This window comes from Thamnophis sirtalis, unplaced genomic scaffold, assembly GCF_051295495.1.
Source record: "Thamnophis sirtalis isolate CommonGarterSnake01/CBP01778 unplaced genomic scaffold, rThaSir2_p1.2 scaffold_1, whole genome shotgun sequence".
In the NCBI taxonomy this organism is placed as follows: domain Eukaryota; kingdom Metazoa; phylum Chordata; class Lepidosauria; order Squamata; family Natricidae; genus Thamnophis; species Thamnophis sirtalis.
Window position 1 is genome coordinate 178,992,841 of NW_028261381.1, and position 24,872 is coordinate 179,017,712.

At 40.5% G+C, this 24,872-nt stretch overlaps 1 protein-coding gene across 1 annotated transcript in view; it reads right to left on the bottom strand.

Annotated features, from left to right (window-relative positions):
- Window positions 1-7,365: 7,365 nt before the first annotated feature.
- Window positions 7,366-24,872, bottom strand: part of LOC148049933 (vomeronasal type-2 receptor 26-like) — a 33,442-nt gene continuing 15,935 nt past the window's right edge. Inside the window, exons 4-10 of the mRNA XM_087705539.1 lie at window positions 15,728-15,967; window positions 15,362-15,474; window positions 13,793-14,324; window positions 13,067-13,157; window positions 9,883-10,100; window positions 9,589-9,715; window positions 7,366-8,270 (exon numbers count right to left, since the gene is read on the bottom strand). Of these exons, the coding sequence (XP_087561665.1) occupies window positions 7,366-8,270; window positions 9,589-9,715; window positions 9,883-10,100; window positions 13,067-13,157; window positions 13,793-14,324; window positions 15,362-15,474; window positions 15,728-15,967 (2,226 nt within the window). The remainder of the gene's footprint in view (window positions 8,271-9,588; window positions 9,716-9,882; window positions 10,101-13,066; window positions 13,158-13,792; window positions 14,325-15,361; window positions 15,475-15,727; window positions 15,968-24,872) is intronic.

Consider the following 24,872-nt stretch of genomic DNA (forward strand, 5'->3'; position numbering starts at 1 on the left):
TGCATCCTCTTAGTAGTAGCTGGAGGCAGGAGCCAGAAGAGCAGCAGCAGGAGAGGCAGCCCAGTCATTCTTCTCACTTTCCTTCCTAGATCAGAAATCAAGGTGTGGGCAGAAGCTGAATTGCAGGAAGCACTTGAAATCTCAGCAGAGTTTCAGTGGAATAGAGACTGCCTTGCCAGCTGGATGGCCTCAGGGCAAATGTATCTGTCTCTTTCCCCTAACACATTTGTATTGTATCACTTTAGTTCCTCCAATCTATCTTATTCTGAAATTAAACCATGTGCTGTATTTCATTTTCTAGATGATCAAAGAGAGTCCCAATCTAGAACTAGAAATTTTCTGACAGAGGGGACAATTAACCAGTGGAACAACTTGCCTCCAGAAGTGCTCCAATTGCTCCATCACAGGAGGCTTTTAAGAAGAGACTGGACAGTCCCTTATTTGGAATGGTATATGATCTCCTGCTTGAGCACAGGATTAGGATAGAAGACCTCCAAGGTGCCTTTCAACTCTGTTATTCTGCTATTTTATTTTATTACATTATCTTTTAATATTATTTTAATGGTAAGCTTGCAAAACCTATCAATCAATAAACTACCATGACATCCATCATACATTCTCTTACCTGTCTCTGAGCTTTGACACGAAGGCCAACCAAGTCTCACCAAGCCCTAGGATTAGTTCTTTGCAAGGCCAGGTAACGTCCTCCACCACTGGCAGAATTCAGAGCATATTTTTAAAAGCAGGTTTTTACCTTGGAAAATTTTGGTGGGTGAAAATCCACAGGGAATAAAAAAGAATTACTGTTCTTTTGATAATGGCAAGGAAGAGCAATTGTTCTACCCATTGAGCAATAGATGTTGTCTACACACCAGACAAGGGGGGAAAAACATATCTGTGTCTCTTGTTGCTAATCCACAGAGCAGATGGACTTGGGATAATAATAATAATTCTTTATTGTCAGTGCACAACATATATACAATGAGATTGGTTAAGCTTCCACAATGCAACCCCCCCAAGACAATAGAACTCACAGTGAAGACAAAGAAAAAATATCCCTGACCCAATAAATCATATTAACAAACACCCAGTCCCATTACACCAGTGTGAACAGGATGCATTTTGAATTTTTGACTTATATAAAGTCAATGGAGAATACCTCTACACGAGATGGAGTTTGGCCTGAGTCATAGTATGTTCAGAGAGAATGGGTGATAATGAGCTGTGGTGGCATCAGCTGTACCCTAGGGACTGTGAGAAATCATACCAATGTTTAGATACAATGACTGACTTGGTTATACCAGAAGTGATATTCAGCAGGTTCTGACCCGTTCTAGAGAACTGGTAGTGGAAATTTTGAGAAGTTCAGAGAACTGGTAAATACCACCTCTGATTGGCCCCTCCCCCATCTATTCTCTGACTCCCGAGTCACAGCTGATCAGGAGCAAATGAGGATTTTGCAGTATCCTTCTCCTGGAGTGGGGTGGGAATGGAGATTTTACAGTATCCTTCCACTGCCACACCCACAAGCCACGCCCACCAAGCCACGGCTACAAAACCAGTAGTTAAAAAAGTTGAATCCTACCACTGGGTTATACCCACAAGACAGGATACGATATTGGTTGAGTGATCCAATTTATATGATCACCCATCTCAGGCAAAGTCACTCTGGGCAGCGTACAATAATCTAATGAAACTGTAAGTAGAGAAAACCATCTTTGCTGAAAACCTTTACACAATAAAAGAACTGGGAATTATAAGAGCAGAACTAAAACAGAAAAGAGATTAACAGATGGAGGTATGTTAATAATAATAGAACTAACTCATGACTTCAACTGCCTATTGGGGTCCTCAAGCCAGCTAGCATAACCAGGTCTGAGGGAACTTCGGAAGGTCAGGAGTGACAAAGCCAACCAATGCAGCTGAGAAAGCAGAAGCATAATATGGTCTACCAGAAACATCATAACTGATCTTGCTACTGCATTTTATACTGGGTGAAGTACATCAATACTCTTCAAGGGCAGACCTATACACAGTGGTGGGATTCAGACAGTTTGTACCAGTTTGGGTGAACCAATTATTAAATCCTTGGCTGGCCCTGCCCCTTCCTGCAGTTCCCAAATGCCCCGTTTTGATAAGTGCAGGGAGGCCTGCTAGGCCCAAAACAGGATGCAGGGGGGTTGCAGGGAGCCCCCCCTGGCCTTTTTTTTGCTCATTGGGGGTATCCAGGAGGCCAAGTACTGCCTGTCACACACTCTAGCCTTCCCACCCCCTGTGGCCCACCATGGCAACACCCACCCAGCCAATCATTGGGACAGAGAAATGGTTGTTAAATTTTTGTATCCCACCACTGCCTATACAGAACACCTTGCAATAATCCAACCAAGAACTGGCCAGAGAATCCTTCACCCAGGAACGGGTGCAACTAGCACATAAGCAAAGTTGTGACTCCTAAAAAGAACTTCTCCTTGATTCTCAAGCAGGAGTTATGAATCTAGGAGCATCTCCAGATTGTGCACAGGATCTGTTTGGGGCATTGCAAACTGCAACTAGCACCATAGATGGAGTAATCCTAGAACCAGAGTCCCACAAAACCCAAATCTTGCTGAGGTTCACCAGAAGCCTGTTTTTCCGCATGCAAACACTCAAAGCTTCCCAATAGCAGGACAGAATATGCACTTAATTTACCAGAAGCAAAGATGTGCAATTAGATTTTGTCACCATATTGAGGATAACTCACCACATGGAAATGGATGAGCTTACTCTGGAGTCTTATGGAGATGTTGAATAGGAAAGGGGACAGCACTGACCTTTGTGGCTCATCACAAAAAATGGTCAATGAACGGTGGAAAGAACTGGGCATGGCTAGTTCTCTAGTGAAGAGAAGGACCAGGTGAGACATGATAGCAGCCTTCCAATATATCAGTGGCTGCCACAGAGAGGAGGGAGTTAAGCTATTTTACAAAGCACCCAAAAGCCAGAAAAGGAATAATAGATGGAAACTGATCAAGGATACATTCAAATTGGAAATAAGGAGAAATTTTCTGGTATTAAGAGCAATCAACCAAAGGAACAGAAATTGCCTTCAGAGGTTCTGGGAGCTTCATCACAGATTAACAGAGTCAGAAGGGACCTTGTAGGTTATCTAGTCCAACCTCCCACCCAAGCAGGAGGCCCTACACCATTTCTGACAGATGGCAGTTCAATCTCTTTTTGAAAGCTTCCACTGAAAGCAGTGGTGGGGTCTGCAGGAATCATTCCTACCCAGGTGCAGCAAATTCCAGTGGGCTGGATGCGGGTATGAAGGGCCTGGCTTCACAGTACTTCCTTGCTCAGTTTGAGAACTTCATCCAGCCTTCCAGAGTTCACTGTGCTGGGGCAGGAATGATTCCCATGGACAGGGTGTCAACTTATAAAGCATTTCCATCTCTGTTATCAAGTTGACATTGGAGGAAAGGGGGGAGAGAATTCCACACATACCTTCGGCTAGAGTCGGATCCCAGATTACTACAGCAGCTTGTGAGGCACAAAATTTTACAACCTGCTGCAGCACATCATTGGCAAATGTGATTTATGACACAGACTGAGGGCCGGGGAGAAACAGGGGTAAAGTTCTATCATAATTTAACTGATGTCAGATCTGACTCCACGTGGGTATTACCGAGATGGTGTTCCTAATAAATGACTGGATTTCATTCGAAACTTGGCTCGAGGCTCGTAAGTTAATTAGGACATCTTTCGGAAACCTGACACAGAGAGGATGATGCTGAAGAGGAGAAAAACCGTGAGGTTTTGTGCCAGGCGGCTGACCCTGCAGTGGCAACTTGAATGTCCCGACTAAAGTTGTGCTCGCTGTGAATCACCAATGTTGGCTCTGACAACTTCTGTGGAAGGCTTTCTGAGGCCCTTCCACAGCTCCTTTTTGATCTTGCCCACTTTCAGGATAGCAGCCCCCTGATTCATGTACTCCACTGCCTTGACCTGCCAATTCATAGATTCCAACGTAAGGATCTTTTTGCATGGCACCTTCTCTTTCGGCTGCAGCACGGGGGCCATGGCTGCAGAGCTGCTCCAACCAGCCAGCCTAAGACAAAGCTCAGCTGGCAGCTATGTACCCACTGGCATCTGAGTGATGCTATGTGGGGCATTGAGTGGCTGTCAGCCGCATGGCTCTTTGCCGGGGTCCAGCCTGGCAAGGAAGCGCACAGCCTCAACTCTGCATTCAGGGAAGTGAGGGCGAGTGGCACGATGGTGGGAGAGAAGACCGCTGCTTGCAAGCAGACAAGCAGAGGTAGCAAGCGTATGCCACACCATGGGAAAAATGGGCTGTCCTGTTGTCCCACAGAGCCTCCTGCCACTTGAGGGGGGGGCAGGAGAATGGTGAGATTCAGAGAAGAGGCCAGGTGGAGCTGTCTGACTAGGGAGGGGGGGATCATGCTGCCCAGAAGCTGCCCCCACCACTGCCAGAAGTTTGGGTTCCTTGGCTAAAGCACAGATTTTTGTTATTGTGTGCAGAAAAAGAAAAACAAAAAAGTTTGTGGGACTAAAAGAAAAAACTGGATCAATTCCAACTTTAAGAGATTTAATATTCTAGAGTAACACCAAATTTCTAAGAATTTCTCCTACAAAAAAATCTCTTCTCTGCTAAAGTTCATAGAAGTTGCTCCTCTCACAACAAGAGTAAATGCATGGTGCATTTACAAAGTAAAGTAAATGCATGGTGCGGGTCAGGCAGTCTGCTAAGCCATAGAAACTAAACCAAAGTTAAAATGAAGTGAGTTGAGTGTCTTTTCAAAAATTGACGCAAGTTCAGAATGTATGGGGAGACTTGCCCTGTAACAGTTCATAATAATATGTAAGTGCCATGTAGAATAACAACATTGGAATTTAGAAAAATAATCATATTGGAAAGTAGAAAAACAAACACATAAATAAATATTTTTTTTTTAAAGGATGGGATTTGTAGACCCCAGAAATGATCAAGATCTCGAATCTTCTTAGAAATACAACATCTGGTTACCTTTCAAAGCATTAGTTTCATCCTTGAAAGGCCTGAATGATCTGTCACAGAGGAACCAACAATTCCATCTTGTCCAAACACTTTTGGCCAAAACTGAAGCCTATGAAGGTTTTCAGGTCATGCTCTTTTCTTGCTGGCCTGTTTTGCCTAAGGGAGCTTCCCTTCAGAAATTGGATCTGCTCCATGTTCCCCAGGGTATTTATAAATAAATATTCTGGAACACATTTGGTGAACTCTTCCTCTCAATTTTATTAGTTGTCTAATTATTTATACAGTAACTGAAGACTGATTTTTGTTACAAATGAAGAAAGGAAGTGCTATTAAAACTTTCCATATTTTTCCTCCTTGTAGACAGTTGTTTCTTCCACCAAACCCTTGTGCCAAAAAATAGTTCCCTTTCCCATTTTCAGATTCTTTTGAGGGACTCTCATAAACTTCCTCCAACCAGGACTTTCTCAGTATCTTCTCAACCATGTTTGATTGTTCATCAATGTTTATTCCTCAGAGGAGATTGTCCACTATGTCTCTAAATCCATTTGAATGTGTCTTGGTTGTTCCACCCCATTCCCTGACTTTACTGGATGCTCTACATTCGTCCATCTTTTAAGGCCTGAATTGCTCCAGATGGTCACAGGAAACAAAAGTTCTGCAGTTCTCTGACAAGGGCTGCGTGTGAATTGTTCATTAGATTTCTCTTTCAAACACAACTTTCTTGAAGTTTGATATGTGATTATATCACATATGGTCAGACAGTTAGATGACAGAATAGGATAGGATAGGATAGGATAGGATAGGGCAGGGCAGGGCAGGGCAGGGCAGAGCAGAGCAGAGCAGAGCAGAGCAGAGCAGAGCAGAGCAGAACAATAGCAATAGCAGTAGACTTATATACCGCTTCATAGGCCTTTCAGGCCTCTCTAAGCGGTTTACAGAGAGTCAGCATATTGCCCCCAACAATCTGGGTCCTCATTTTACCCACCTCGGAAGGATGGAAGGCTGAGTCAACCCTGAGCCGGTGAGATTTGAACCGCTGACCTGCTGATCTAGCAGTAGCCTGCAGTGCTGCATTTAACCACTGCGCCACCTTGGCTCTTAGAGCCAGAACAGAATAGAATAAAATTCTTTATTGGCCAAGTGTGATTGGACACACAAGGAATTTGTCCTTGGTGCACATGCTCTCAGTGTACATCAAAAGACATGAAAAGATACATTCATCAAGAATCATAAGGTGCGGCACTTCATGACAGTCATAGGGTACAAATAAGCAATCAGAAAACAATCAATATGAATATAAACAATAAGGATATAAGCAATAAAGTTACAGTCCTGCAGTCATAAGTGGGAGGAGATGGGTGATAGGAATGATGAGAGGACTAATAGTAATAGTAATGCAGTCTTAGTGAATGGTTTGACAGTGGTGAGGGAATTATTTGTTTAGCAGAGTGATGGTGTTTGGGGAAAAACTTTCCTTGTATCTAAACATGACAGCTAAAGATAGAGATTTTTTTCAAATATGTGTTTGTGTGTGTGTGTGTGTGTGTGTGTGTGTGTATCAAATCTATGGAGAATTTGTTGCAAATCATTTGAGATTTTAGACAACATACCACTGTCTATATATAAGAGTATGCAGAATTTTGCCTTCCCCAATAACCAATTTCTAGGCATTTCCTTTATTCTTATCTATCAGTTCATTAAACAAGCAACAGGATATCAGACAATGGTGTCTTCCTCCCTGAACATGAAAAAGTCGCAATGTATTTCATTTTTTCTCCCCACCCCATCCTTCCTCCCTCTCTTCCAACCAAGCATCTTCCTTCTTCACAATATTTGAAAAGGATAAAAAAAATACTACCAACAGTAGAAGACGGAATATATCCATTAATAACTATTTTACATGATCGTGTCTATTAATGATGTTCTCCATTAAGTATAGAGAGAGCAAAAAATGTAGCTCATTTAAACTGCAGAATTAAAAGAACTCTAATAAACATTTGAATGAAAAAGTTGGCAGGGAACTTGGCAAAGCCAAGTTGCAAACAAACATGCTTCAAAACAATCCAACATAGTGAAACAAACCCACCATATTTTTAAAGCTACTTTTGATGATAATAGACCTTTAACATCAAATCATATTTCCAAGTTGTTCATGGGGCCTCACTGGGGTGAACGGACATCAATGAAAAATAAAAATGTGGTTGATTAACAAATAGTCTGTGATTATTTACATCACTTCATTTCCAATTATTTAAAGAACTAGCTATCCTCTCATGTCACAACTTTTTTTAGAAATCAGATCAAGTACAAAAATACCCTAAAGTCAACTTAAAATTTTCAAATCTCTGCATAAATCAGAGATTTTTGTGTCTCATGATATTTTCTCTACAATTAAGATGGGGTCTCAGTAGGATGATATAACATTTGGGGAAAAAGATGCAAGCCAAGAGACCAGCCCCAGAGGCCAAGATGGAGAAGATTTCCACAGCTACCATGGACTTCCCTTTGGTGCTCAGGTAGGTGGGGAGGAAGGTGATCCAAACACTGCAAAAGACCAACATACTAAAAGTAATGAACTTGGCTTCGTTAAAACTGTTGGGCAACTTCCTAGCCAGAAAGGCCACCATGAAACTGATAATAGCCAGGAAACCCAGGAAGGCAAGGACAGCATAAAACATTGATGCTAAGCCTTCATTACATTCCAAGATGGCCTCTCCAACCAAGGAGTGGAAGTCCAAGTTGGGAAATGGGGGATAGGTTACCAACCAGATTGCACAAATAATTGCTTGGACCAGGGGACAGACTGAGACAATAGAGTTGGTCAGAGGCTTTCCTAAGAATTTATTTGTCCTATTCCCTGGTTTGGTTGCCATGAAGGCCAAAACTACCATGACAGTTTTTGCCAACACAGAGGAAACTGCAAGGGAAAATAGAATTGCAAAGGAAGTTTGTCGGAAGAGACAGGTGAGCTTCCCGGGTCGACCAATGAAGAGGAAAGAGCAGAGGAAGCAGAGCAGCAGAGACACAAGGAGGATGTAGGTGAGGTCTCGGTTGTTGGCCTTGACAATTGGTGTGTCACGATGTTTAAGGAAAACCACAAGGACTGTAGATGTGGTCACAAAGAGAAAAAGAGTGAGAGAAACTAAAGCATATCCCAAGTTATCTTGATAGGCAAGGAAGTGGAGCTTCTTGGCAATGCAATGGTTCTTGCTCTCATGGGGATATTGGTCTTCTGGGCAAGGGTCACACTGGACTGCATCTGAAATCAAAAGTCTTTGTCTGAACATGATTTCCCCTTCTCTGCAATGACCAACGCACAAAGATAAAGATGGAATGACCCACTGTGCTAACTGTAATGCATTATAAAGGGCAAACTACACTTCATTCATGATGACCCTGAGATCTATTCAGCTCCAGCTGGTCAATTTGGTGGAGGAAAATAAAAGCTCCCTCCAGTCTTTAGACACTTCCATGATTCCTGTGGCTTTTACTGCGAGACAGATTGCCAACTGTTGTTTACCCCAGTTTCTACTGGAACCCACAGAAGACCGATAGTCCTGTCAGCCAGCAATCCTGCTCATTTGTTTATATGTGTCTCATCTGCTTCACCTTCAGAGATTTTTGCAGGAAAGTTTAGCAAACATAGATAGTGGAGCCTTCGGTTTTCTCCAAAAGTTCTAACAATTTCCTGGCAGGTTCATAATACTGAAAGAACAAGCAACTCCCACCCCACCAAATAATAAAGCTTAAACCCCATACCACACCCCTTCAGGAAAAATGGGTAGTTGGATTTTTTTCAATGTGATGTGACAGCAGGAATGGGAATTCTGGTAGGGAAACTTAAAATTTTGGCATGAAACTATCCTGCATTAATAGCTGAGAGGTGGGAAGATGGTCCATGGGGTTAAGAAAGGTCAGAACCATCAACTAAAAGTTCTGCTGGACCTATAAACAGGTTGATTAAGGCTGATAAAGTTTGATTAGGTTGATTAAGTAGATTAACTAGGTTGATTAAGTTTGACCAAAGTTATTGTGGGTTCTTTCCAAAGCCTTCTGTGGAAACCCTAGAAACTATCAAAAGCTGTTTAAAACTTTCCTATCACTTCTCCTTTTTCAAGATGGTTATAATTGTTTCTTTTTTCTTAGCAAAGAAAGCTTGTAAGGCAGAAAACTCAGAACAGCAATGCAATTCTTCTGATTTGTAGATTTCTTCCTTTCATCTTGGGATAATATGTCATTGTTGGTTCATTCATTCACTCAGTCCTTCATTTAGGGCTAAGACTGGCTATTCCCCTAAAAGACATGGAAAATTTACCCCCATAATCTAGAAAAACTGCTGCTAATAATGTACAGAATAAAGAATAACATAGTTGGAAGGGACCTCGGAGGTCTTCTAGTCCAACCCACACTCAAGCAGAAGACCCTTAAATAAGGCTGAGTTCAATGGGCCACTCTTTACATTGCATCATCTTGATTTGGCTGAACTGATTTGCTCTCTTGGGATCTCCTTCAACCCTCTCCATCCAGCCTTGCCAGACCTCCTCATTCGGCTTTGTGGGACTTCTTGAGCAACTTGCCTGTTTGATTAGAGATGGTCCCTTCTGGGCAAGAAACACATTCATAGCAGCAAATGGGCCTCCCCTCTGCCACTTTCCTGACCTGTCCTGGAAGGCAGTGCTTCACACATCGGGAGAAAGGATTTGTCTGGAAGGAGAGATTTTAGTGTTGAGAGGTGAGAAACATTCAGCTCGGCTACATGATCTGCATAAAAATGCTTCCTTCTTGCTCCATTCTGATCAAAGTTTCCACCTCAACAGCCCCTTCTCTTCTCTCAGTTTTCTTTAGCCCTGGAAGCAGTGTCTGGTCCCCACCTGGTTGACCCACACAATGGCATAAGGATCGATGCTGAAACCTTCAGCTGAAGGAGCCTCGGAATTGACCCATCCGACTTTCTCTCGAAGGATCGTCATATTTGCAAAGACGACCCAGTTGAGGATATCAAATCCTTCATATTTCATCCCAGTTTCTGAAAAGGAGACTTCATCCCCAGCAGTGTTGTTAAAACCATGTTTCTCAAGAAAGCGTTGATCTGAAATTGCAAAACAAGCAAACAAAGAACAAGCTCATAAAAGGGAAGAGAGCTGATATAAAGAGATTGTCAGGGCTGTTTCCTAGGGAAGAAAAATCCTCAGCTCCAGAAATTTAGAGAAAAGTACTTTTATTAGGAACAATCCAAAAGCAAAAAATTCCAGGCAAGCTCTGAGGCAAAGCGCACGAAAACAGCAACTTGAAACAAACTGTACAGTCCAGCCCCCTTGTAGCTAGTCAACCAGAGGGATGCTGCATACCAAAGCTAGAAGAAATGACCTTGAAGTGATATGCAAAGTCCAGGCCATAGTTGCAAAGCTGCAATGAAAAATTATCCACTGATCCCTTCCCCCTTTTCTATGGCAGCAAACAGCAGGCTAACTGACAGAAGATTTCTTTTAAAATTGCAATATGTTGAAGGAATATTATTCTGAATGAAGGACATGAAACAGAGATGGGATTAGCCAGCATTTCCTGCATAGGCCTTTAAGAGACAATCTGTTGGGGAAGAGAGTTGATGTCTTGATGGCATGATGTGCAATCTTGGTGCTACGAGATCGCAGTCAAATTCCTGCCGCTGGACGGTCTATTTGACCTAAACTGTCCCGCAGAGACAGTGATTGAGAAGGGCACCTCCTGCTGATCTCAGGGACATCACGAAGTCCCTGAAAGATCCAGGAATAGCCCTTTTTTTCAGGTGACAGAAATGCAGCTAATGAAACTGATGAAGTTGGGACAGCTTCGGAATGGGAAGAAAGCAGAAATAGAAAGTGTGTCAAATTGGTGAGGAAATTTTATTATTAGAGGAAGAGACTACCCAAGAATTTTTTTTAAGTTAAGTTAAGATTGAAGACAAAAGACTATAGGTGGTGAGATTGATCTGCACTGAACTTAGTGTGTTATCCAGTTTCTAATTTCTTTTTTTTTCACGGATGGAACTTTTTCAGAGGCTCCCTGTTTTTTAAACTGAATGGATTAATTTTTTTCTTTTTTCACTTTTGCTTATATCTATGGGTTAAAATTCCCCTTCTTTTTTATAATGCCTGACTGGATTGATTGGATTGTTTTTGATCTCAATTTAAGGGTTTTTTTCTTTCTTAATCTTGGAATATAAAGAAGAAAATAAGAAGGATTAAAGATGGTTGTAACTACAGGAGGAAAAACAATTACACTGCCACTTAGAGGCTGGAGGCTGGATACATTGTTTTCTTCTTCTTTCTCTTTGATCACTTGAGATTCAAGGTTCTTTCAGCTTGTTTACTGACAGTGATAGTAGGAAGTGCACAAGTTGCTTATACAGGTGCCTTTTGGAAGTTCTATCACTAGCTTTTGGAGAGAAGACAACATTTTGACTTGAAAGATAATAATCTTTTTGAAGTGTATTAAATAGCCTTGAACCCCAAAGTGGCAGTATCTGCAAAATTGAAAGTATAGCCCAGCAGGAAAAAGAAACTGTAACATTGCAAATGACTATGTTTGAAATTCAAAATCTATTAGTTGTGACAGAGAGAATTGAAAAGAATTTAGAGAATATGGAATACAAAACTGAAAAATTGGATGGAGGAACTGAGGATGTTTACCAAATGAAGAAAGTGGAGGATAGAGTTCAAAAGATGGAAGGAAAAAAGGAGCAAAGAGATAAGAAAACTGTGGATACTGACAACAAAGTGAGCGTGGTTGGTAATAGCAAGAGCGGAATATGGAAAGGGGAGATGGATGGATTGGAACTCTACCCCAAACTTCAAAGCACAGAAGAAGAAAAGAGAGAAAATTGGCAGGGATAAGGAGAGAAATCTTGATAGAAGCACTAGTGATAACCAAAGATAAGCTGAATGGAAAGAGCAGATATTGGGTTTCAAGCTTTTGTGAGATACGAAAGGAACAGCATGTTGCCAAGAGAGGTTTATATAAGATTTATTAAGAAAGTAACTAGAACATTAATGCTGCAAATGGCAAGAGATATAAGATCGTACTATTGCTGGAGGGATACAGGTTGATGCAATGAAAATGTATAATAAAAATTAAGTTAAATTTAGTTTACTAGCTATAGGTAAATAATGATTAATATTGATAACAATACTTATAGATATATCAGTTTGATAATATGAAATTTTATATAAACAATATATGGAGATTATGAGAGGAGGTTTAAAAGCTTTATCTAGAATATGTTATAAAGATGTATTGTGATTGGATGATTTTAGGATGATTTAATGGAATTATTATATAATCCTATTTTAGATTTTGAATATTATATATAAAAGGATATAAAAACAATTATAGTCAAATTAAGGTTGAGATATAATAATTGTAATATACATGAATATAGATGAATTTAAAATATGTGATTTGATATGAAAAGCAGATGCTGCTTTTCCAGAGCCAAGGTGGCGCAGTGGTTAAATACAGCACTGCAGGCTACTGCTAGATCAGCAGGTCAGCGGTTCAAATCTCACTGGCTCAGGGTTGACTCAGCCTTCCATCCTTCCGAGGTGGGTAAAATGAGGACCCAGATTGTTGGGGGCAATATGCTGACTCTCTGTAAACCGCTTAGAGAGGCCTGAAAGGCCTATGAAGCGGTATATAAGTCTACTGCTATTGCTATTGCTATGGAAGAGATGCATAGAAATATTGTAACCAACTCACACACTTTCTACAATTTGTAATGGAAGATGGGTTTTTTATTTTTGTTTTTATGTTTCTTTGTCTTTGTTTAAAAACAAATAAAATTGTTTTAAAAAGAGACAACCTGTTATTCCTTTTACTTTATTATACCCTGCTGCAGAACGAGAGTAGCAGGTGTTTTTTTAGTTGATAGAGAAAATAATGTTTGGCAAATAGGGAAAATATATTTCACTTTAAGGTTAAGAAAAACTATTTTCCCGTCAAATGAAAGCGTGGAGGAAGCAAAATATACCTATTAAATTTGAGACTTAATTCCATTTGTAAACTATGACCTGTTGTTACACCAGAATCCCAACTGAAATGGAGGTTGAGACAATGAATGTTCCATTTCTGGAGCAGCTACATCTTCAGCTTCAAGGATTGGACCTAAACGCTACTGTGAAGGGGAAAGAAAAGTGCTTGAAAAAGTAAATTAATAGGAAAACTGCAGAGCCAGGTGACTCCTCTGTAAAATCTCATTGGTTAAGCAGTTAATCCAAGTAATGAATGAGATCCATCAATATTGCATATTCCTGCTTGGAAGTTTCTCTAAGTGTTCTCATTCTTATTTACTTTATTGTTTCCCTTACGAATTGTCTGGAGATTAACGGGGGAAATTTCTGTAAATGTCAAGATATGAGATTTTTGTAAAAAGAGGGTGGGTGAAGTACTTAGACAAGACAGTGGAGATCAAAGGCAAAAGTTCATAAATCCTAAAAGAGTGCAAAGTGAAGAATTTACCTTTTACAGACAAAGAAATAAAGGAATAAAACATAAATTTGACACAAAAATAGTTTGTCATGAAAGTCACTGTCTGTGAAGGCTCCTGGATTGGGACTGAAAAGCAAAAATGGAAGCAGTGTTCTGCCCCATAATTAGGTAGACCAGACAAAGAAACGCTTAGTGCAAAGTGAAGGTAACCAAGAGAAGGAAAGATTCCTTGGCCAAAAGGGAAGACCTGAAGATGAGAGTTACCTGCCAGGGCTTCATAGAGAGCAGTTGTGGCTTCTTTCTGCCCCTCTTCAATACCCGTTGTGATTCCCTTGTATACGCAGCCTGTAATGCGTGTGCCACAGAATAGGCAGCATTGTAGATGCTGTAGCTGAAACCAGTCATCTTTCCATCAAAGACAGAAGCTGGAAGAGTGTCCAAGTTCTCCTGCCCTGTGCAAACCCTTCGGACACCAGGTGAGGACACACCTGCCTTCAAAACCTCACAGTCAAATACAACTTCCCACCATTCAGGGAGAAAGATGTTTCCATGAGGTTCGTGTGGATTCAGAGCCCAGAGATAATCTTTGAATCCTGACACTGGATTTGTGTGGACCGTGAAAGACAAAGCACCATGGAGGGACTTTAATTTCACCCAATCGTAGTGATAGCCAATAGCTGAAAATTCCCATTGAGTGGTCAGGATCCAGACCTTCCCAGAAGAAGCCTGGTTCTCTTCTTCATAAGTGTAGAGGGATACTATAAGTCTTTGCAGAGCATTGGAGTCCCCAGAAATAATCACAACCTGAGCATCACTGTTCAAAATGGTCTGAAGCATATATATTTGAGTCCTGTACAATATATTCAATATTGAGATTACGGGCAAGATCTGTTCCACAAATTGTATGCAAATATCATACTGGGACAGGGTGGCATCAAAAATCTTGATGAAATGAGAAAAAAATAAGAGAAAATAAGAGGAAAAAAAAACTTTGGAAATGAAAAATGATATACTTATGTCTTAATTGAAAAAAGTAAATGATGATATAATTATGCTGTGAAATAACCCAACAATGATACAATGAAGTATTAATATAAGGTCTGGTGATATATTGTATAAGGTTAAGAATTTACTATAATGATATCTCGCTGCTGATAAAGCAATTCTAATAGGGGAACAAATGAAAACTGGTATATATAGGCAGCGACGCCTTGTTGAAAAACGAAGGAATAAGATCTCTGTTTGAAGGTATGAAATGCAAGGTTAACAATGAATAGAAGTATACTTTCTGGGGAAAAATAATGCTAATGTTAACTGAATATATATTGTAGAATGAAAATGAGGCCTTTAGTTATATTAGATGGAATATCTGAGACGGTAAATATTATTTGAAGATGCAGATGTTAAAACAACTATAACCAAACGACATGCTGCATGAGATGATGGTTCTTTTTTTTTTTTTTTACTCTTTTTCTTTTTTTTTCTTTTTCTTTTTTTACTCTTTTTCTTTTTTTTTCTTTTTTCTTTTTTGGACTTTTTTGTCCTTTTTGTCCTCTTTGTCCTTTTTGGCTTTCCCCCCTCCCCCCCTCCCCCCCTTTTTTTTCTTTTTTAAACCCTAGCTTACTGTGGTGTTTATTAAATATACAACAGAGAGATATGGGATGTATAAATTTAGTAGGGATGCACCTGTGATTAAATGACATATTGTATGTGATGATGGGGTCTCCCCCCCCTTTTCCCATTCCTTCCCCTTTTCCCATTGTTGTCTATGTAATGAAAAAAAAAGAAAAAAAAGAAATAGAAAAAAAAATAGAAAAAATCTTGATGAAATGGTCACTGCTCTCTGATCCTTGAACAATAATCCCAATCCAGTTCCACTGGAAATACAGAAGGAGTTGGACAATGGCTGTATTCTGCAGGTGATACTGGGGATCGATCTGGTAGAAGGTGGGGAACTGAGTCCTATCCCTCAGAACAGGGTCAGAGAAGCGATACCCTAGCTGAAGGGAGGTTGGAGATGGAGAAAAAGGAAGAAGTTAAGCAAGGAAAATAGTATCTATATTTTTGTTACTAACTATCTAGACAAGCAGGTTATCCTATTCTAGACCTCGTCCCCACAACCTTGCTCTTTCATGAGATGTTTTCTACAGGTGACAGAATTGGCTCTGCAGGTTGTTGGAAGTAACCACACAAGGCAGAATATACAGCATTACATTTGCATTCCCTCTTTCATCATGTTACGTGTCCAAGTACCTGAGAAATCTTGAAACAGCCAAACACGGTTGCCATCTGGTATGAGGTTCTAGAGTTGAGACCCCCAAGGACAGAGAGAAGGCTGTCCTGTGTGTCACACTTATAGTTAGGAAACAATTTTCCCCAGCTGGAGAGGAGAGACAGGCTGACGTCTTCAGTCATGCTTGCATACTGGTTCTCTTGGTAGATGCGGAAGCCCAGGGTGATGTTAGGGAGAAGCCGTGGATCTGTGTTGACCTCCTGAATGGCAAATGCCAAGGCCAGGACATGTTGGTAGTTCTTGGGGATAGGTCTTTGTTGGAGGAAAAGCATTTGTCTTATTTACTGAGCAATAGCTACTTTTCATATAGCAGATGGAGAAAAATGATTTGGGGTCTCCTGTTGTTAATCCACAAATCAGATGCAGTTGAGAGTTAAGGTGAAGTTGGATATTTGAGTTGTGTGAAACTGAGCATGTGCACACAATGTTGAATAAGGTGGAGCTATGTTTGTTCAGATAGTGTTCATGGGGCATGATGGCACTTGACAATCAGTTGTACCCTAGTTAGCCTGGGTAATCATACAAATGCTCAGATGGAATAAGTAATGTATACATACCAATATGGCGGGTGATGAAATTAGATACTAATTTCTCCTATGAAAATTAAAAATTGGCAGGAGGATCTCTGAAGGTATCAGACTAATCTAAAGGTTGTCTAACAACTTGCCGAACCCGACAAATTTTATCTTCCTGTTGTGAAGTATGTCTTCGATATTCTTATCTGGTGTGGGAAGGAAACCATCACCCATAGAAAACCTCTGGACTGACTGGGTTAATAGGGATGTCTACATGGATGTTCTGTGGTTCTCTCCATTATCTTTCCATTCAGTGTTGACTGGAGGGGAGACATTGAGCCCAAACCCCTCATTTGAAAGATATCTTGGTGAACCCTCCTCACTTCAAGGTCAAATACCACCCTGATAATATTCAATTATACAACCATTGATTGAGCAAGCAGTGCTATCAAGCTTTTGTCCTAGTGCCTGAGGTCTGTTGGATGGAGGAAGAAACTCAGTTTTAATGCTAGCAAAATCAAGTAGCTGTGGATGATTGGTCCTCCCAGTACTTGGAACTTTCTTTCATTGGTCCTGCATAACATTGCACTGTCCTTGCCTACCTGCAAAGTCATTGCACTTGTTTAGGACTCCAAATGTCTCTTTGGATATTTATCTCCTCTTCAAAAACCAGATGCTAGTTATGGTAGGTGCTTGTGAAGCTTCAGTTTGTTCAACAGGATGAGATTGAGGTGTGGAGAGTCTGAACAGCCAAAGATCAAAGATGTTTAACAGAAAGCTTTCTTTCTACATAGGGCAATAGCAATAGACTTATATACCACTTTATAGCCCTCTCTATGTGGTTTATAGAGTCAACCTACTGTCACCACCAATTTGGGTCCTCATTTTACCAACCTTGGAAGGATGGAAGGCTGAGTCAACCTTGAGTCTGGTGAGATTTGAACTGCTAATTGCAGACAGCCGGCCGGCAACAGAAATAGTCTGCAGAACTACACTCTAACCACTGTTTCACCATGGGAAAATGAGAAAATATCCTCCTTCAAATAATAAACATATCTTTAACAAGAAGATAGCTTTCTATCTATTGCACTGGGGCTCAATATGGACAACTGGAAGACACAAGATGAAAATGGCTGCACGATTGTTGCGGATAGCAGGTTTATTTATTTAGTTATTCATTGACTCATTCATTCAATTTCTACATCTGCCCACCTCAAACAAGTGACTCTTATTGTAACCAGTTGCAGCACTTGATAAGGTGTCATTTAATGGATATGTTCTTCTTTGTCTCTCAACATGTTTTACAAATGTCATAACACATAAACATGACTCAGTTAGATATTTTTGTTCCTTATCATATTTTCCCGCGAGTTAAGGTGGGGCTTTAGTAGGATAATGTAGCATTTGGGGAAAAAGATGCAAGTCAAGAGACCAGCCCCAGAAGCCAAGATGGAGAAGACTTCCACGGCTACCATGGACTTCCCTTTGGTGCTCAGGTAAGTGGGGAGGAAGGTGATCCAAACACTGCAAAAGACCAGCATGCTGAAAGTAATGAACTTGGCCTCATTAAAGCTGTTGGGCAATTTCCTGGCCAGAAAGGCCACCATGAAACTCACAAGGGCCAGAAAACCCAGGTAGGCAAGGACAGCATAAAACATCAAAGCTGAACCTTCATTACATTCCAAGATGGCCTCTCCTACCAAGGAATGGAAGTCCAAGTTGAGAGATGGAGGGGAGATTACCAGCCAGTTGGCACAAAGAATTGCTTGGACCAGGGGACAGCCCACAACAATAGAGTTGGTCAGTGGTTTTCCTAATAATTTCCTTGCCCTGTTCCCTGGTTTTGTTGCCACAAAGGCCAGAACCACCATGATAGTTTTTGCTAAGACAGAGGAAACTGCAAGGGAAAAGAGAATGGCAAAGGCAGTTTGTCGAAAGAGGCAGGGGAACTTCCTGGGTCGACCAATGAAGAGGAAGGAGCAGAGGAAGCAGAGCAGGAGGGAGACCAGCAGGATGTAGGTGAGATCTCGGTTGTTGGCCTTGACAATTGGTGTGTCATTAAATTTAAGAAAAATCACCAAAATAGCCAGTGTGGTCATAGCTAGAGAAAGAGTGAGAGATGTTAAAGTGTATCCCAGGTTGTCTTGATAGGCAAGGAAGTGGATTTTCTTTGCAATGCAATGGTCTTTTTCCTGGTTAGGATATTGGTCTTCTGGGCAGGGGTCACAGTACGCTGCATCTGAAATCAAGAATCCCCAAAAATAATGGAAATTACAGCTGGAAGCTCACACTCTTCTCCTGCATGAAAAGATTGGTAGCTGGATTTTCCGGTGATTAGAAAGAGAAGAAGTAGAAAGTCTAGTGAGGAACCCATGAATTCTGACCTGAAACTACCCCGTATAAAATTTCTGAAGAACAGGAAAGGTAGCCGGGGGAGGGTGGCAACACAGTTTAGATCCATCAACTCAAAGGTTCTGCTGGAAATCATGAATATTTTGAAAAATGTCAATCTATCAGAGTGACAAAATATTTGTTCCTACTTAATGGCTTCCTTGATCCTACAAGATATAAATTTGACATGAGCTCTACCTGTCTGATTAGAAATGGTCCCTTCTGGACAAGCATGACATTGATAGCAGCAAACTGGCTCGCCCTCTGGAACTCTTCTCCTCTCTCCTGCCTGGCATCTCTTCTTGCCACACCTGGCAAAAGGCACTTTCTAAAATGGAAAAAAGAAATGCTTGAGATGGCCTCAGCAATGAATATGCTTCATTTATTCATTTCCACATTCTAACTCCATCTTCTGTAGTGGTTCACCAAGGTCTACCAGGAACAGCTCCTGGGGAATTCTAAGTGGCAGCCAACCCATTGATGGATGTTGAGAGTGTAATTGGGATCGTGGCATGCAAAGGAAGGCTAGTGAAACTGGGCTCCCCATTTTCTAAAGCAAAGAATCATGACAATCAAACTGCACATGAACAATCCATGGAAATTACTGTTATCTTCTCTAATTGCATTCTGGTTTTTTAGCAGATGTTTTTCCCCAAACCCAACTCTTTGAGAATTGACACAAATCAGACCTCAAATGTTTCATATACAAACCATTTCATCAAGTGGTTACCATGTTTTCTAATTCAATAGACTTATTGTCAACTGTCCAATACAAGGAAACACATTCGGGAGATTTCAATTCCTCAAAGTGAAACTTTATTGGATACACCGTATTTGGACTGAAGAAACAAAACCAGTGCTGGTTTTACTACACAAATGCTTGTCTAGTTAAACAATACCATTCTCTTCTCCCCATCCCCGGGTGATCACATTGTCCAATTATGAGACGTTCTTCTATTATGGGAACAGTCCATCTCTTTCTCAAGCACCTGCAATTGTGACCTCTCAATCTCCGCATACATTCTTGGCATTCCCCCTTCCATCCATCCCCCTGAGTTCATTGGCAAGTTGAGAAGCATTAGCGTTTGAAAGAAGCAAAACGATTCAATCTTGACATCTAATTTCCATTTACAAAGATGTTCTGCATGTCTGGGAGAGAATGAATCTTTGCATAAATTTACAACATTTCCTTCCAGCTGACCTTTGTGACCCAGATGATTGCATCCGAGTTAATGGTGAAATCCTGGCCTGAGAGAGCCCCAGGGTCTATTTGCCCAACTTTTATGGGGACAAAGGATCCATTGGGCAGGAGAACCCAGTTGAGAAGATCATAACCACCAGATCCCAGTCCATTTTCTGAGAAGGAGATTTCATCCCCAGCACTATTGTTGAATTGGACTTTTCTCATGTAGGGAAGAATCTAAAAGACATTGGAATACAAGCAGAGCCATTGAACAAGCAGAGCCATTGAACAAATGGAAAATTAAATGTGGTGTGAAGTCATATGAAATGCTTAATCATAGAAATGTGAACCAAGATTAAAATGAATTGGGTTGATAATGACTGATTTTACAGGTTGGATTCAGGGTACATACTGAGGGAAATTGAGGTGATTCTGCAAATGTCTTACTAGGACTTCAATTGACCTGTTTAAGCACCTAGATTTTCATCTTGCTCAGAGCTGACATCTCCAGCACCGATTTGTCCCCCTCTCAAACACAGGTAACCACTGAAGGACATTCAGGACCTTATAGGAAGATCTTTCCTCTAGAGAGCTTATGGACAACTAGTTTTGTTTATTTTTCTCCTTCCCTCCTCTACCCCTTTTCCACAAAACCTTACAATTTATTTATATTATTTTTTAACAACTACTCTTTTAAAAGCATGCATATGGAAGCACACACATCACAATTGCAAATACAAATTCAATAACATATTACAATTACAAATCAGTAATTCAGGAAATACATATGGGAAGTTCCCTCTATAAAGATTTGTGGATGGGATTACCTGCCATGATTGGACATTAGAGATCCTCTTTTCAAGCCTCAACTTAGTTGGTCGCCCTCCTGATCCAAACTTTGCATGTAACGCATGTGCCACAGCATAAGCGGCATTGTAGATGTTGCAACTTTCACCTGTCATTCTTGTTTCAAACAGGTAAGGTGGCAGATTCTGTAAATTCTCCTTTCCTGTGCATTGTTTTCTCTGTACATTCCCATTCCTAGGTATCTGGTGGAAACTGCAGTCAAACACCCATTGCCACCATAGTGGGAGAAAGGTGTCCCCTTCTGGGTTCAACGGGTTTAAAGACAGGAGAAAATGACTGAATTCTGGGACATCAGCCATGCGGTCCCTAAAATGCAGAGACCCATGGAAGCCCTTTATATCTTTCATTATCTCCTGCAATCCTATTACATTACCTTTCCAATGAGAAGTTAAGATCCAAACATTCAAAAAAATTTTTTTTGTAAATTCTTCGTGACAATGCAATGCCACCAGTACATTTACAATACTCTGGGAGTCTCCAAATAGAATAATCACTTCAGCGCTAGAAAATCTTTTGAAAAGATGAAGCATTTTAAAATCTGTTAAAGCATCAATATCAAATTTGTACTTGTCAGCGAAGGCCAGGCAGATCTCCTTCTCCTTCAGCATTGGCATCAGAGTCGACATGAAATGTTCTCCATTGTCATCTTCAGGGGCTACAAGCCCAACCCAGTTCCACTGGAAGTATAGGAGCAGCTGGACTAAACCCCCATACTCTGAAAAGTCACTGGGATTAATTCGGAAGAAGGAAGGATAAACTGGTCTGTATTCCCGAGGAAGCTCAAAGCCAACACCGAGCTGGAGAAAGAGAGATTCCTCTTTCAAAGACAAAGTAAGGTTTTATGCTGACTTTAGGAGATAACATTGCATGCTTTTTTTTAACCTACAACCTACAAGTACAAATTTGATATTGATGCTTTAACAGATTTTAAAATGCTTCATCTTTTCAAAAGATTTTCTAGCGCTGAAGTGATTATTCTATTTGGAGACTCCCAGAGTATTGTAAATGTACTGGTGGCATTGCATTGTCACGAAGAATTTACAAAAAAAAAATTTTTTTGAATGTTTGGATAGGTAGGTTTTTTAACCTACCAAATCTACCAGTCAGGCAGATTTACTTTGATTAAAGTAAGCTTAAGCTTCTTCTCTTCCTGAAAGAGCTGCTAGTGACATTTTTTTTTCCTGGCTGTGACACATCAGAAGCCAAGAAATTGTTAACCTGACAGGTAATACTGTAAATTGCAGTGAAATGGTGGCTGAACTTTTTATGAAAGTTAGAAATTAATTCTTCCCAGCAACTACAGCATTTCAGAATTATTTCATTATCTGTCTGTTAGGGTTATATATCCTGAAATATAAAAATGAATTCATCTGTAGGATATCCCCTTTAACAACATTATTTTCATCCTTGATTTTTGTGTGTGCTTCTGTTCTTTGTCTACTTCATACAGTATCCTGTGGATCCCCCTTACCTGTGGGATCTTGTAGATGCTGAAGAGGGAGGCCATCTGCCTTGAGGATTTGGGGTTGTCACCTCCAATGACAGAGAGCAGAGGGTCCTGCCTGTCACATTTATAACCTGGAACCATTTGGCCCCAAGTGGAGAGAAAGGAGAGGCCGATAAAAGAAATCGTCCTCTCAAACTGATTATTGTTACAAATGTGGAAGCCAAGTGTGATGTTGGGGAGGAGAACCAAATCTTTGTTGATTTGTGTGACTGCAAACACCAAGGCCAGGAACTGCTGGTACTTCATGAATATGGGTCTATAGTAAAGAAGACATTGGGAACATTACAGGGAAAAATGTATATGAGTGTGGTTTAAATTTGCCTAGCCATATTTTGATGCTGTTAGGAATAACAAATCCCAGATTTCATTGGGTGTTTAAAAAAGATATTCAATTAAAATTGTATGGCTTAGTGACAAAGGAGAAAGGCAAGCTGTTCTATTGGTGAATTGTTCTCACCATTAGAAAATTTCTCCTTAGTTTTAAGTTGCTTCTCTCCTTCTTAGTTTCCAACATTGTTTCTTATTTTGATGCTTTGGAAAATAGTTTGATCTCCCTAGTCTTTGTAGAAGCCCTTCAAATATTGGAACAGTACCACCATGTCCCCCTTCCTCCTCCTCCTTTTCATTAGACTAGAATTACAGAGTTGGATGGGATTGAGGAGGTCTTCTAATCCAAACCTCTGCTTAGGCAGGATACCCTACACCACTTCAGAGAAATGGTTTTCTAATCCCTTCTTTAAAACTTCTAGTGTTGGAACATTTAAAATTTCTGGAGGCAAGTTGTTCCACTGATTAATTGTTCTAACTGTCAGGGAATTTCTCCTCAGTTCTAGGTTGCTTCTCTCCTTGATTAGCTTCCACTCATTGCTGCTTCTCCTGCCCTCAGGAGCTTTGGAGAACAGCTTACCTCCATCTTCCTTGTGGCAGCCTCTGAGATACTGGAAGACTGCTATCATGTCTCTTCTAGTCCTTTTCATTAAACTAGACATATCCAATTCCTATAATTGTTCTTTGTAGGTATTAGCTTCCAATCCTCTAATCATCTTTTCAGCTCTTCTCTGCAAGAACTAGGCTAGGACATTAGAACAGTGGAACAAGGATTTCTGAATGGAGGCCCTGAATCCAGAACACAACAAATAATTCATGCATCTTTCCCTACCAGGAGACACTTACAAAGTATAAAAACCAAGCCTTAATGGGTTCTTGTGAAAATTTGGGACAGTGGAAGACATAAGAGTTTCCAAAGGTAAATTCCCACCAATAATGAGATCACCAGGCCTGTAATAGTGATCTTCTCCTTTGGGCTTGAACACATTCGTCAACACACATTGCTTCCTCTTAGCAGTAGTTGGAGGCAAGAGGCAGAAGAGCAGCAGCAGGAGAGGCAGCCCAGTCATCCTTGTCCCTCTTAATCAGAAACCAAGATTCATGCAGATGCTGAATTGCAGGCATGAGCAAAGAGATAAGTGAGGACAGCTGAGTCTCAACAAACCCAAAAATGATTCTCTTCAAGACAAGGCAAGCTAATTTGACAGATCCTGCCCCTAGTGGAAGATTTTGGAACATGTTTTCAAAGTAGGTTTTATCCTGGAATAATTTGAGGATGGAATTCCAGAGGGATACATTAAGAATTACTCTTATGATAATTGCAAAGGAAAGGACTTCTCCCATTCACATAGCAATAAATTTTATTTACACACCAGAATGGAAAAAACATGTTTGTGTCTTTTGTTGTTAATCCCTAGTGCAGATGGATTTGAGAGTCAAGGTGAAGCTGGGTATTTGATCTACATGAAACGGAATCCCTGGAAACAAGATGGAGTTTGGTCTGAGCCATAGCTTTTTGGATAGTATTGAGTGCTAAAGGGGCATAGTGACACAGAACAATCAGTGGTATTCCAGAAAATTTGAATAATCATTCCAAAATGTATTCCAAATAACTGGTTTACTTATACTTGTTAGGAGGGAAAATTAGAAATTAATTTCTCCCATAGAAATAGTAGAACTAAAACTAAAATGAAATAGTAGATTGGAAGATCTCTCAAGATGTCATGCTAATTTAACGGAGTAAGAGCAATAGAAAGTAAGGAAACTTGGAGGTCATCTAGTCCAACCCTGTACTCTTATAGTAGACCTATACTATTTCTGATGGATTGAGCTCCAGACTCTTAGCATATTAAGAGTTGGAAGTGACCTTGTAGGCCATCGACTTCAATCCCCTGCCCAAGCAGGAGACCTTACACCATTTCTGAAAGATAGAAGTCCAGTCTCTTCTTGAAGGCCTCCAGTGATGAACCTCCCACAACCTCTAAAAGCAACTTCTCTTTTGTTGATTGTTGATTGCTATTGTTAAAAGCCTTTAACAATTTGTTCCACTGGTTAAGTGATTTGTCCTTAGTTCTAGCTTGCTTCTTTCCTTGGTTAGTTTCCATCCATTGCTTCTGGTCCTGACTTTTGCTGCTTTGGTAAATAATTTGTCCCCCTCTTCCTTGTCACAGCCTTTCAAGTATTGGAGGACTACTATGATGGCATCCCTGGTTCTTCTCTCAGTAGACCAGCTATAACTCCACTCCCCTGATCATCTTTGTTGCTCTTTTCTGAATATTTTAAGAAATTGGGTGACCCAAAAAAGATGTTGAGAC